The 14,742-nt window shown below is 38.5% G+C and overlaps 1 protein-coding gene across 4 annotated transcripts in view; it reads left to right on the top strand.

Annotated features, from left to right (window-relative positions):
* cdc42bpab (CDC42 binding protein kinase alpha (DMPK-like) b) overlaps positions 1 to 14,742 on the top strand; it is a 73,525-nt gene that overhangs the window by 55,332 nt on the left and 3,451 nt on the right. For 3 of the 4 annotated variants that reach the window (XM_053242057.1, XM_053242059.1, XM_026946857.3), the window contains exons 20-37: positions 452 to 543; positions 2,157 to 2,233; positions 4,526 to 4,564; positions 6,040 to 6,156; positions 6,239 to 6,316; positions 6,851 to 6,956; positions 7,670 to 7,806; positions 8,209 to 8,348; positions 8,456 to 8,537; positions 8,995 to 9,211; positions 9,299 to 9,361; positions 9,568 to 9,866; positions 10,437 to 10,731; positions 11,425 to 11,522; positions 11,705 to 11,789; positions 11,918 to 12,041; positions 12,744 to 12,861; positions 13,210 to 13,327. In XM_053242057.1, the coding sequence (XP_053098032.1) occupies positions 452 to 543; positions 2,157 to 2,233; positions 4,526 to 4,564; positions 6,040 to 6,156; positions 6,239 to 6,316; positions 6,851 to 6,956; positions 7,670 to 7,806; positions 8,209 to 8,348; positions 8,456 to 8,537; positions 8,995 to 9,211; positions 9,299 to 9,361; positions 9,568 to 9,866; positions 10,437 to 10,731; positions 11,425 to 11,522; positions 11,705 to 11,789; positions 11,918 to 12,041; positions 12,744 to 12,861; positions 13,210 to 13,327 (2,285 nt within the window). The remainder of the gene's footprint in view (positions 1 to 451; positions 544 to 2,156; positions 2,234 to 4,525; positions 4,565 to 6,039; positions 6,157 to 6,238; positions 6,317 to 6,850; positions 6,957 to 7,669; positions 7,807 to 8,208; positions 8,349 to 8,455; positions 8,538 to 8,994; positions 9,212 to 9,298; positions 9,362 to 9,567; positions 9,867 to 10,436; positions 10,732 to 11,424; positions 11,523 to 11,704; positions 11,790 to 11,917; positions 12,042 to 12,743; positions 12,862 to 13,209; positions 13,328 to 14,742) is intronic. The other variant, XM_053242058.1, reaches the window with a different exon arrangement.

The raw sequence follows: 14,742 nt of genomic DNA, 5'->3' as shown, positions 1-14,742 counted from the left end.
TAGTATTTGAAATGACTGTACAAGAAATAGTGTTTATTTAGAAGGATGGACCACACGAAGTTGTATTGTGCTCATCACAGCACTTCATGGACTCGCCATAAAGCTTAGGTTTATTGTACTAGTCCATGTAATATAAGATATTGTGGGCTTTCTCAACGTCTCAACGTCCCTGTTTTAACACAATTTTTGTCATTTTAGCACCATTTTGTCATAATATGACTTTATTCTCAAAATATTGCAATTTGCTATTCTAATAATATCATATATTATTGTATTACATTATATCCAATATAAGATATTGCGTCTTTATTCTTGAAATATTGTGGGTTTTTGGTTTTTTTAAACAGTGGCCCTAAAACACAGTTGTAGAAAACACATTAAGTTCTGCAGTGTTTTATTATCAGAATCTCTCTGGAAATCTGTTCGAGCTCAATTCATTCCATTATGTCAGTAAACTGCAGGAGTCCGAGAACAAGAACCGGATGCTGCAGGCTGAGATCGAGAGGTTACAGAAGGAGACGGAGGACCTGCGTCGCAGAAGAGGTAGATTGTTTTGTGTTTGTGAATCCTGAAATTTGATATTACAATTGTCGTATATGTGTGTTGTGAATAATCTCTAATACTAATAATAACAATAATAATAATGCATGCAGTATACTCAGTCCCCTCCAAAAGTATTGGAACGGCAAGGCCAATGCTTTTGCTTTTGCTATACGCTGAAGACGTTTGGGTTTGAGCTCAAAAGATGAATATGAGACAATAAATCAGAATTTCAACATTCATTTCCTGATATTTACATCTACAGTAGATGTGTTAAACAACTTAAAACATGGCACCTTTGGTGACAGACTACCCAAAAGTATAGGAACAGATAGTCTTAAAGTAAATTAAAGTAAATAAGACTTATTATTTGGTTGCATATTTCTTGCTTGCAATAACTGCATCAAGTCATTCTTTGGGTCATTGTCTTGCTGCATGATAAAGTTCCTCCCAATTAGATTGGATGCATTTCTCTGTAAATTGGCAGACAGAATGTTTCTGTAGACTCCTGAATTCATTCTGCTGCTACCATCATGAGTTACATCATCAGTAAAGATTAGTGATCCTGTTCTAGAAGCAGCCATGCAAGCCCAAGCCATGACACTACCTCCACCGTGCTTGATCGATGAGCTTGTATGTTTTGGATCTTGATCAGATCCTTTCATTCTCCACACTTTGACCTTTCCATCTCTTTGGTAGAGGTTAAACTCAGTTCACAAACTTTTGTGGCTTATCTCTGTGTTTCTTTGTGAATTCATATCTGACCTTCTGATTCTTACTACTGATGAGTGGTTTGCATCTTGTGGTATGGCCTCTATATTTCTACTCTTGAAGTCTTCTTTGAACGGTGGATTGTGATACTTTCGTCCCTGCCCTGTGAAGTTTGTTGATGCCACTGACTGTTGTTTTTCCTCACAGCTCTCACAATGTTTCTGTGATCAGCTGCTGTTGTTTTCTTGGCCATCCTGTTCCATGTCTGGTTGTTAGTACACCAGTGGTTTCTTTCTTTTTTAGGACATTCCAAATTGTTATATTGGTTATGCCCAATGTTTGTGCAATGGCTCTGATAGATTTTCCCTCTTTTCTCAGCTTCAGAATGGCTTGCTCCTCTCCCATAGACAGCTCTCTGGTCTTCATGTTGGTTTATTTTTTTTAACAACAAATGCAGTCCTCAGACAAAGAATAGATATTCAGAGCTCTTAACTGTTTAAACAATCAATCTAACAGGGCACACCTGGGCAACAAGAAACTGACAATCTATCAGTTACATGTTTTTGATCACTTGAAAAATGGGTGGGTTCAAACAAAAGGTGCCATGTTCTAAGTTGTTTAACACATCTAGATTTTAATACCAGGAAATGAGAGCAGAAATTCTGATCTAACATCTCATATTCATCTTTTGATATCAAACACAAATGCCTTCAGTGTATAGCAAAAACGAAAGAAATTGGCCTTGCTGTTCCAATACTTTTGGAGGGGACTGTATACTGTATATGTACAAATGGACAAGCCCATTCAGAGAGAGAGTTAGGGATTTCACAAACATTGATTTGTCTCAGTTCTTAATAAAACAGTGTGCTTTTGTGTGACTCGTTCTGAAATGGTTTTGCTATCAGGTGTTAAACATCAGGATTCTCAGAACTCCTTCCTGGCTTTCCTGAACGCTCCCTCTTCTGTGCTAGACCACTTCGAGGTGAGTTTCATGCTTGTGTCGTAATGTTAGAATACAATATCTGTACTCCAGATTAGCATGATACAGAAAGATTACCACGAACAGTTTAGCATTGTACTCTTTGACATGTCTGGTGTTTGATCTGTGTCATATTCTCCTTCTCTTTTGTAGTATTGTTTTTCTGATGACTTTTGCCCTTTTGTTCAGTACAGCATTTGTATATTTGTTTATTTGTTCAGTACATTCCTTTTGTCTTTTTTTATTTCCTTATTTCATTGTCCATCAGGACTATCTTTCTTCCTCCTCCTCCTCCTCCTCCTTCTTAATTGAGTACATGGATGAGAGTGCATAGACTTTGCTGTCTTTTCCAAAATGTAACCCCACACTAGGACACTTTTAATTACACAAAGTCTGATTCATGCATTTAGCTCTGAGAGCAATGAGGTGCTAAATCTTCTCATTCTTCTCAAACCTGTCACTAACACTTAAGTGGTTGTGTTTGTTTAGTGATGGACGTGTACATGAAACCCACACGCAATTCCCCTTTCCTTAATGACTGATTGTGTTCTTTTTATCCTGAACCCAGTCGTTACATATGTAAAGTGACATTGTTGTAACACTGTATTTATGTACAATCCGACTGAAAACAAATCACGTGTTTATACTAATGCGCTATTTCTAATATGTTATCAATTCTGAATTCAATTCAATTCAGAGTCTATGCGAATTATAACCGTGGTGTTAACGTGGGTTTAACAAATAAAAATGTAATTGTTGATATGATGATTTGTGTAAGGAGGTGTTTAACATTTGTATAAGGTAAGTGTGGCAACAGAAATTAGTCTGGAGTTCAAAATTGGCACAACAGAAAAGCATTCTCCGGACATGACAAGTTCAAATCCCAATACAGCGCAATACGACATCCAAATGTGGTCTGGAGCCCAAGAGAGCAAAATAGGTCTGGGTTAGAGGGTTGGCATTAGTCTCTCTCTATCTCTCTCCTGTCGTTTAGAGCAACACTAGCTGATTATGGAGGACTGTGAGATCATGTATGCAGAAGAGGGCGGATAGCGCTTTCCTCAGACGGTATTCAGCTGCACTGTGATGAGCAGCATTAGGAAAATATATAATAGTGTCTCAGAGGAATCACATGCTAGCTCTCACCCTCCGCAGTTGGTACTTGTCGTGTGATGGGGAAAGCTAGCTAGAGGAAGGGAATTGGCAAATTACTAAAACTGGGAGAAAATTAGGTAAAAGTTTTTAAAAAATCAGCACTTTGTCAGTAAATTTTCCACCATGGGAGAGTCTTCAGGAAAGAAATGACTAAAAATAACTTAAAAATATCTTGAATAAAGGCACATTTAACTAATATTTGTCTTTTATTAGATTGGTTTTAAACAAATATAAGATTATTAGGCCTATTTCCAGATAATTGTACTAATTTCAAGCTTGAAATTGTCTTATTCTATTGGCAGATAATTTTGTTTTTTTCAAGCATTTATTTCTAGAAGGAAGTAAAATTATCTGCCAACAAAATGAGACAAGCTTCAAATGAGGAAATATGTCTAGAAAGAGGTTTAATGGTCTTCTATTTGCTATATAATAATTCCATAATGAGAGATATTAGATAACTTTTCCTTTATTCTAGATATCCTAACTTAAGATATAATATTTTGCAGTGAGAGGAGTTTGTGCTTTGTAGATTCACAGTAAAATGACAAGCTGTGTTTTTTGTTTGTTTTTGTGGCTATTTTTTGTCTTATTATCTTAAGAAGAGAGAAAAAAAAAGAGGGGCTGATGATGAAATGACCGTTTATAGCTGCTGTAAAGTAAGTGATAACAGGAACATTAAAAGTAATTATAAACTATAAAAAAGTGATTTTTGAGTGTTTTTTGATTAATAAAAAGTGTCATTGTTGGTATATGACTGTGGTATAAGAGGACATGCTGATATTGTAAAATAATCAACCTTATTCGTGGTAAAAACTGCTTCGTGACGGACCTCATCGCACTAGTCCATCACTGATTATTTTTCCTCACCCCACTGTGTTTTGTTCCTTACTTCATTGCTCACTTCTCTGAGATCTCTCCCTTCTTTCTGTTAGTGATTCCTGCTGCAGTCTCTCATTTGTGCTGATCCGTTTGTGCTACAGTCCTGAAGAGCCTCCAGAGATTCAAAAATGCTCTACTTTTCCTACTTTCCTCCATTTTAGCAGCTCCAAAAAAACCATTAAACCTCGAATCACAGCTAAGGCACTTTGCCGTTGTCATTGTATAAACGACTAACATTTCTTTAATTCTGTCTTTTCAAAGCGCTCACCATCATGGGGTCCAGGAAGCAAAGGCCGACGTGTAAGACTCAGTTTTGTTGCTGAGTGTATTTCATGGGTCATGTGATCTCCGCTCATGTTTGTGTGCTCTGTGTATGGCATGGGTGGTGGTTGCGTCTGTACTCTATTCTTTATTGCATGAAAAATCTTCTAATTGAAATGTGTCTGAGGTTTGGTCATTATGCTTTTTCTGTCCCGCGGCTGATGTATTTAGAAATCTGGTATGATTTTATATTTGCATGCCCTGCTATTATGTGGTTCATGGTTTTGTGGTTGAGTCCTTTTCCCCTTTTGTCCTGCACGTGGGGGTGTTTTGGATGTTTCGGGGTGCTTTGTGTTTCTTTTGGCTTGAAGCCTTTGCGTTTTACTTTGTTGAGCTCTATGGGTGTAACCAAAGAGCCACACATGTGTTGAAATGTTGGGCTAAGGGTTGGTCAGTTGTTAATTCCTGGACACTGTTGGGTAGAATACTGAGGAAACACAATCCAGCACTGATGAAAGATACAATCAAAAAACTTGCTATCTATCTGTTTATGTTTTATTACTGTTGGAATACTTCTCATTTATCTTGTTTATTTGGTTTCATATAAAGCTGCATCAGCATCAGAATTATTGGCACCCTTGGTAAAGATGGATAAAAAAGGATTATAGAAGACCTTGCCTTTGTGGTTAATTAACTTGCAGTCCATCTCACTGAAAATGTGAATGAACTCTAACTGCTAATTGAAGTAAATTTATTCTAAGAAAATAATAATAATACTACTAAAAAAACTAGAAGAAGAACATTTAACATTCACCTAGTGGCTACTTTATACCTGCTTAGCTAAAAAAAATGAATAAATAAAATAAAAAAATAGTGAAAGTGTACTTCATTGACATTTTATTAGCTAAATGTTGTAATTTACTCAAATTACTACATAAACACTATAACTTTTTTTTTTTTTTAGACTTTTTAATTTTTAGGCTGCTTATTACAATACAGTCTAACTTTTGCTTCTTTCTAGAAAAAAGACTAAATATTAACATATTTATCCGGCAATAGAACAAGACTAAAAAAAGTTTAAAAAATGGCTATGCTTACTAAGCTTAAATTTGGTTTATTGTACTCTTATAACAATACATACTAGATAAATTTGATTATCTTCAAGATATTTTCACTTGCCACTTGTATTACCTCTAGACATATCTAAATAAAACCACATGGACAACATCTCAGTCTTCGCTAGTGTCTAGTTCATGGGCCCAATTCAGTGTTCTACAAATGAACTCTTAATAATTAACTATTAACTATTAAAAACTAATAATACTATTAATAACTATTCATAAGCGATGTTAATTAATAAGCAATGTCATCCCTTAGTCCAGATTACTGCCTAGCACTTTGCACTGCGCTCAGTTGATAGAGGTGTACATTATAAACAAAATGAAGTCATTCCTCCACCTCTCTCTCTCTGTATCTCTCTCTCTCTCTCTCTGTCTACCGTTCTGTTTCTCCAGATTGACTCGGGTGACTTTACTCCCTATAACACTCCATCGCGGGATGAAGATTCCAAATCACGCCGCATGTCGCGCTCACGCTCTCCATCCACTGCTAGTGACATGGAGCCTTTAGAGGTAATCTGGAGCATACTCCCTTTGTAGCCTTACTGTAGGAAATGCTGTGATGTCTGACACTACTGGTTTTCTCCTTCTGCAGCTGGTGGATCACTCGTCACGTCTTCACACCCCGACTAGCAGATCCAGCTACAGCAGCCAAGAGCATCCCTGTAATAAAGTAAGCACATGGATTACACTCTCATTGGACAACAGGGGTCTGATACTCAGTAATGTGTAATTGTATATTTAAACTCTATGGTAATGCTTTACATTAATGTTCTCTTAAACAGCATTACGTACCGCCTTAGTTTACATTAACAACTTGTGAACTTCAGTATTAATATTCAGAAACATACTTGCTTTAACATTACATTACAGTAAGCTAACACGTATTAATTTATGTTTATTCAAACTCTGATTAAGCAACATCAGTGAGTAAAAATAAAGTAACATCACATTCCTAAACGTTGATAGCTTCTTTGCTTCAGCCTCAGTTCTGAAATTTGACACCTGCAGACATGTGAATATGGTTCATATTGGTGATTGTGTTAATTATACTCGTTCATGTTGATTATTTGGTTTTAATATATGAAAAATTAAATATTACAGGTGGTAGTTACTTTGTTAACGTTACTTAAGGTGTATTCATGATGAAGTACTTATTAATTAATAGAGAGTATTAATGTAAAACATTATCACTTCTATTCTGCAGCCCAAGCCTCATCAGTTTGCGGTGAAATCCTTCAGCGTCCCCACCAAGTGTAACTACTGCACCTCGCTGATGGTTGGTCTCATGCGGCAGGGCTGCACATGCGAAGGTGAGAGAGAGAGAGAGAGAGAGAGAGCGTGAGAGAGAGAGAGCGTGAGAGAGAGAACCGGGGTGGACAAATTACTAGCCCAGGCACTCGGTACAAACACATTATGCGTTCAGGTTATTTATCTCAGGTTAATCATAGTTGCCTAGTGGACAATAGGAGGATTTTTGTAATTAAGTGTGGAATAAAATTGCCAAATCAAGATATAGTTGGTAGATTCTTACTCAAAAACACTGAATGCTATATGACAAGCATAACATGCTTTAACAAAGTATTAGTTAAGGGGTGTGTACTCTTCTACATCCAGGTCATTGTAAGTTTTTTCTTTTTCTTTTTTTCCCTAAAACGTTTCTGTTTGTTTCTCACTCAAATTTTGTTGGTTGCTATGTCACATTAAAGGTGGAAAAAGCTAGGGAATTTATCATTTCTCCACTCTTAAGTGGTGAGTCTACTTATAATTGCTTTGGCAGGATGATAAAGAAAAGTCCATTGCCTTTTTTGCCTTTGTTGTTGAAATTGAGTGAGAGAGAGAGAGAGAGAGAGAGAGAGAGAGAGGAAAATCGGGCTGTTCATGGATGTTATTATAAAATGACAAAGACCTAAAGAAAAAACTTGAATATAATAATTAATTAATAATTAAGAGAATTCTTTAAGATTTCTTCCGTGCTAATGCCGAGTCAGTTCTAATGATCTTGCGTATTCCTCTGTGCTTTCAGTGTGTAATTTCTCCTGTCACGTGATGTGTGCGGATAAGGTTCCCTCTCTATGCCCGGTCCCTCATGATCAGAGCAAAGGTCCTCTGGGTATCGACCCGCTGCGGGGCATTGGCACCGCCTACGAGGGCATTGTGCGGGTGAGCTCCGTCCCAAATACAGCGTTCGGAAATCTTCATGCTTGGTGAAGTCAGGAATAAAAAGAAAGACTTAAAGACTGTGGACTGTTTCTGTACACCAGGTGGTGCTAGTGATAAAACTCTGACTCAGGACTTGTGTCCTTTAAAAATCTCACCTGAAGGTGAATTAGCAGGCCATTTTCTGAAAAAGATTGAAGATTCTACCACAAAAAGCCGAGTTCATGATACGCATAGGTTGTTAAAGCATTCATATGTCTACAGTTCAGGTCATTTTGAAATATCAGCTCATCACTCATCCTAAGAGCTTCACCACTTACATTTTCTGTGTGTGTGTGTGTGTGATGCTCACTGAGGATGTTATGGAATTGATATGAGCGAGCAGTACCACGTTGTGTCCCTCAGGTGCCGAAGCCTACGGGGGTGAAGAAGGGCTGGCAGAGGGCGCTAGCTGTAGTGTGTGACTTTAAGCTGTTTCTGTATGAGCTCGGTGAGGCCAAAACGACTCAGCCCAGTGTGATAGTGAGCCAGGTCATTGACATGAGGTGAGCAGGAATTCCAGTGCTAGCAAATCTTTTTTTTTTTTTTTTTTTTTTTCTTTAGTCTGACATCTCATGTCTCATCTCATCACATGTTCGTCTTGCTCTTTCAGGGATGAAGAGTTTTCAGTGAGCTCCGTCTTGGCCTCGGATGTCATTCACGCCAACAGGAAGGACGTCCCTTGCATATTCCGGGTATGAGGTTTGGGTTATTTGTTCTGTGTGTGTGTGTGTGTGTGTGTTACACATTGTACAAGAATATATAATAACTCTTTTCCAGTTTCAAATGAACTGCTGTATATGGTACAAGCTAGCACCCTAAAAAGTCTAGATCTACAACCAAGAGCAATTAAAATAATTGTAGGCTGTATGTATTACTCAAGAATATATTATTTATAACTAAGAGAATTTTTTTTTTGCTGTTTCATAATCTTTGTGAGAAATGTAAATGTATCCCAATACTCCGCTTGTATCTCATTTGTTTCATTTCTCAAAATTGCATAAATCTAAATGTTTATTGTAGCTACGTCTTAACAGTGAATATCTCATATTATCTAAATTAATATGATCTCTCCGGTAACTAACACAACTTTTGGCATGTATGTAGATGGAATACAGTTTTACAAAATTGCATGTTTGGTCTTTTCCACAGGTAACGGCGTCTCATCTGTCGTCCTTGTGCCAGAAGACGTCCATTTTGATTCTGGCTGATAGCGATCACGAGCGCACCAAGTGGGTCAATCTGCTGCTTGAGCTGCACCGCATTCTCAAGAAGAACAAGCTGAAAGATCGCTCTGTCTACGTGCCCAAAGAAGCCTATGATAGCACGCTGCCTCTCATCAAATCTACACAGACTGCTGCTATTATAGGTACTGCACTAATGCACATCCAACATTGCTAATGTGTTTTTTAGTAAGTGCATGATGGTGTATTTCTTCATTGTTTTCCCTCATTAGACCATGAGCGTGTGGCTCTAGGTAATGAGGAAGGCCTTTACGTGGTCCATATCACCAAAGATGGTAAGTCGACGTGTCTGTATTCTTTAAATGCTGCAGAATTGAACTTTTTTGTATGCATAGTAACAATGTACAGATAAAGTGATGCCTAAATGGGAACTCTGTATCTTAAAATTCTTCTGCATAAGCCGTGAAATTCATAGTTTATGATTACGCAATATGTAACTGAACTTCTACGCTGATGCTGGTGTGACACTCTCGTTGCACAGAGATCATCCGTGTGGGCGATAACAAGAAAGTGCACCATGTGGAGCTGATGCCCTCCGAGCAGCTGCTGGCTGTGATCTCAGGCAGGAACCGACACGTGCGTCTCGTGCCCATGGCTAGCCTCGACGGCCGCGACACCGACTCCTTCAAACTGCTCGAGACTAAAGGGTGTCAGCTCCTGGCTTCAGGAAAGCCTCGCCGAGGTGCGCACGCATGCCTGTGTGTGGCCATGAAGCGTCAGGTCATCTGCTACGAGCTCAACAAGAGCAAGGCACGGCACCAGCGCCTCCGAGAGATTCAGGTAATCATCATCATCACGAGGGGTTTTTGCTACATTTTGGTACACAATCAACAGTGTGTGTAAATGTTGGTTATTATTGTATATTATTGTATACAATAGACATGTCTATAACTAGCCCACAGTCAGTATTGAGGTTTTTTTTTTATTGCATTTGTCAAGGAACTTTCCTCTTTATGTTTTTTATTATTTATTTTTTTTTTTTTTTTGCAGTTTGTAATTTGTAAAATTGTTGCTAGAATTTCTTAAATAGTGAAATATGAGATACTGATTGCAATAAAGAATGTAATTTTTTTGAGTTTTTAGTTGACTTTAGTCCAGTCCTGTAATAACACACACCACATATGTATATGTGTGTGTGAGTGTATATTTATGTATATATATATATATATATATATAATATAGTGTATATATATTATTAGTTATAAAGCTTGTGCCATATGTCACATGGTATCATAGTGAATAGTGACGCTTGCATTCATTATATGTAGACAAGATTATTATAAGAGAAACCCCAAAACTACACTTATTTCAAATTGCCCTTTATAAACCCATGTCCCTTCGTTGTTCCAGGTGCCTGGCGTGGTGCAGTGGATGGCGTTTTTGAGCGAGTATCTCGTGGTGGGCTTTCAGGGCGGCTTCATGCGCTACAGTCTGCACTCGGACACTCCTCCTGTTAGCCTCCTGCACCCGGACGATCACACGCTGGCCTTCCTCACGCAGCAGGGCATGGACGCGTTGTGCGCCGTGGAAATCTCCAGCAAGGAGCTGCTGCTGTGCTTCAGCTGTGTGGGTGTCTGTGTGGACCTCCACGGCCGACGCTCACGCCAGATGGAGCTGATGTGGCCCGCTGTCCCCACCGCCTGCTGTGAGTGGATCAGACTTGCCTTAAAAAATCAGAGCTAGTCTAATCTAGGGGCATGATGAGATCAGCTGATGCTGTACTGCTATAGATCATGATGTCTCTGAACTCCAGTATTACTTCCTGCACAAGTACATCTTAATGTGAATAACATGAATACACTGCAAGAAACATCTTATCAAGTGAAAATATCTTAAATATAAAGTCAAATATAAGTCAAATTTCCTATTATTATAAAAAAAATTCCAATCAAGAAGATATATGATTATTAAATCTAGACATTTCTTACTCATTTCAAGCTTGAAATAGTTCTATTGGCCGATATTTTTTATAATTTTAAGCATTTATTTTTAAAAAAGAAGCAAAAATATCTGACAATAGAATAACTTTAAAGCTTGAAATGAGTAAAAATATCTAGAAATAGGTTTAATAATCTTGTATTTGATTTATGGTAATCTCAGAACAAGAAATACTAGATACATTTTACATTTCACTTGCTTTTTTTTACTAACAGATCAGACTTCTATTAGAGTTTGAAATGCAGAATATCTTGATTATTGTCACATTTATCTGCAAAATTTCTGTTACGATCTGTATAAAGATAATATCTAGCTAAAGCGGTAAAAACATAAATGTGAATCGTGTCACTGTGGAAGGGGATTTTGATCATGTTTGTCATATCTACTGAACATGCTGCAGGCTACAGCGCCCCCTACCTCTCCGTGTACAGCGAGAACGCAGTGGACGTGTTTGACGTCAACACCATGGAATGGATTCAGACCATTCCTCTAAAAAAGGTAAAAACTGTTTCTCCGTAATGAATTGAATCATAATCGCAGGAAGAATCATTCATCTGTAGCATCAGGATTTTTCAAAAATAAAGCACAAAGAGTAATTACGCTGCAGCTCGGCGTTTTTAAAATGTAGCAGTGTAACGTATTGGGAACTTTCTCTGTTTAAACGTATATTATGTGCACAGATGCGGCCACTGAACACAGACGGCTCTCTGAATCTCCTCGGCTCAGAAACAGTAAGGCTCATCTACTTCAGGAACAAGACAGCAGGTAACAAGCAATCCTCAGTTCACCTCAGTTTAGTTTGAGGTGTGTGTTTCTGGGCTATAATCTCTCTGTGTGTGTGTGTGTGTGTGTGTGTGTGTGTGTGTGTGTGTGTGTGTGTGTGTGTGTGTCAGAGGGAGACGAGCTGGTGGTGCCAGAGGTGTCGGATAACAGCCGCAAGCAGATGGTGCGCAGTTTGAACAACAAGAGACGCTTCTCATTCCGCATACCTGAGGAGGAGAGACTACAACAAAGGAGGTACATGAAGGCACACACACACACACACACACACACACACAACACAAAAGCTTTACATGTCTCACTGGGCATATCGGAGAGCAGATTGCCTTTTTGTGTTGCTAGATGTTCAAACTTTTCAAACTCCATTTCAGTCTTGCACAGCAGGTGTTTAATTATATTCATGATTATCCTGAATTATATTCTGCAGAAGGTACAGTGTATCATAGAAAGGCACAAAACGATGCCACACATGTGGAAACACCCCTGCCCCAACAAACACCTGCTCTTTATATAGATATGTAGGTGTACTCCTTCATTGTAATGATCACAAGGGGAAAATCGGGAAAATATGTGATATCAGAACATAGTGAGCTGGTGTAGTTTAATACTTGCTTGTCATGTGTTCAATACTAACAATAGGATTCTGGCCAAAAGTTAGTGGACCCCTGACCATCACACCTATATGTGCATATTGAACATGAGTGTCAAAAATCTGGTCATCGATGCAGCAGCTGGTGCTGTATGCACTGCATGTTCTTTATAAGGAAAATAGTCATTAAAGTATTACGTCACCTGTAACAGCTTAAAAATGTCAATATTGCTGTGTAAACCAACTCAAGCAAAAGTTGTGCCAACTAATCCCCACTAGCTTTAAGTCAGTCTTAGCAGCATTACATTCTTGGGTGCAGTATTTTACTAATGTCCTGTGTATGTCTTTAGAGAGATGCTGAGAGACCCTGAGAAGAGAAGCAAGCTGATCTCCAACCCCACCAACTTCAACCACGTGGCTCACATGGGACCTGGAGATGGCATGCAGATTCTGAAGGACCTACCGATGGTAGGAGACGCTGTTTTTATCAACACTGGCCGGTTGTTGTAGTGGTGTGTGTGACGAAGTTCACTGGTGAGCAATGATGCATTTTTACAAAAAGGAAAATGTTGTATGGAGGAAATGGTGCATTTTTAGAATGACCAGTCAAATATTAGGCTAAATAATGTAGTCTAGTTCAGCAATTAATACGTGTGCTCTCTACTAACCTTGGCCTTGACCTTGTCCTAGGACTTGTGCTAAGAATATTTACTGTATTTGTACATTATCCACATGTAACAAAGCAAAATTTGACACGAATTCTCCAATGAATTGACTTTATCTCACTGTCTGGTCTGTTTTCTCTGTCTCCTGTAGAACGTGCGTGCTCAGGAGAACCGGTCCGGCTTTAGTGGCTCAGTCAGTATCCCGTCCTTAGCGAAGAATCGGACTGAACCAGGTCGCTCCATGAGCGCCAGCAGTGGCCTGGGAATACGTGAGTTTCTCCATCCTCCACATGCTAACACCATCCTAAGACTCCTAGAAGTCCCTAAGGACACTGCGATATTCCTTTTCCCTCCCTCAGTACTTCAGTCATACAAAGTAGCCATGTAAATATGAATCATTCTGTTGTATCAGTTATTATTATTATTATTATTATTATTATTAGTGTTTAATCCCGTGTTGTTATTAAGTTTTCTAACTCCCATGAATTAATACAGCCCAGAATTGCTTTATCTGTGATGCTGTGATGCAGTATGATCCATTTAGTAATCCATTCATACTATAAAGGATTCAGATTAAGTTCGGATTATTCAGTATGTAGTTATGAGATTAAGGCATGGGAGTCTGAACCCATCAACAGGAGTTCAACAAGGTCTTAATGTACACCAAATGCCACAGCCAGTGGCACAAATTTATTTTTCTTCCACTGAGGCCTACATTTTTCTACATTTGACCGCACTAGTGGCTTTTATTTAGAAACACATGCTATAGACATGCTATAATATTCTATGCATATGCTCAAGGAAGCAGGACCCCACCAAATTAAATGCATTATTGCTGGAACAGAAAACATTTACTGGCTACTTCATTAGGGACACAATGATGTAACATAATTTATAATATCCTGTGCATACAGGTCAAGAGCTTTAGTTAATGTTCACATCAAACATCTCAATCGAAGATTGGAAAAAAATCACCTGGTCTTTTTTTTCAGTCTTCATCTGTCCAGTTTGGGTGAGTCTCTGCCCATGATAGCCTCAGATTCTTTTGTTCCTGGCTGACAGGAGTTGAACCCGATGTGGGCTTCTGCTGTTGTAGCTCATCCACCTCAAGATTTGGCACATTGTGCGTCCTGGGACCCTGTTCTCGTAGCCTTCCTGTCAGATCGAACCACTCTGGCCATTCTCCTCTGACCTCTCTCATCAACACTGTGTTTCTGCTCACAGAGCTGACACTTACTGGGTGTTTTTTGTTTTTCCACGACATTCTGTGTAAACTCTAGAGACTGTTATGTGTTGACAGTTGATCCCAGAAGATCAGCAGTTATAGAAAAACTCAAACCAGTCCACCTGGCACCAATAAGCATGCCGAGGTCAACGTCACTGAGATCATATTTTCTCCAAGTCTGATGTTTGATGTGAACATTAACTGAAGCTCTTGATCTGTATTTGCATGATTTTAAGCACTGTGCTGCTGCCACATGATTGGCTGATTGGATAGCTGCATTAGCGTTGTGAGACTTGCATTGAACGAAATAGAGATCATGTAGAAAAATGATCAAATATTGCAAAAATATTTGAACTGCAGTAATAAAAGCTCAAACTACTTAAATTATGGTTAATTTTGAAATGTAAATATTATTTATTGAAGGGTAGGTTTAAGAATGAGTATTCAGGTACTCGTTTG

Source organism: Pangasianodon hypophthalmus, chromosome 19 (genome assembly GCF_027358585.1).
Source record: "Pangasianodon hypophthalmus isolate fPanHyp1 chromosome 19, fPanHyp1.pri, whole genome shotgun sequence".
Taxonomy (NCBI): Eukaryota; Metazoa; Chordata; class Actinopteri; order Siluriformes; family Pangasiidae; genus Pangasianodon; species Pangasianodon hypophthalmus.
The sequence above is the reverse complement of the archived record's forward strand: the minus strand, read 5'-3'. Positions and strand labels throughout refer to the sequence as shown.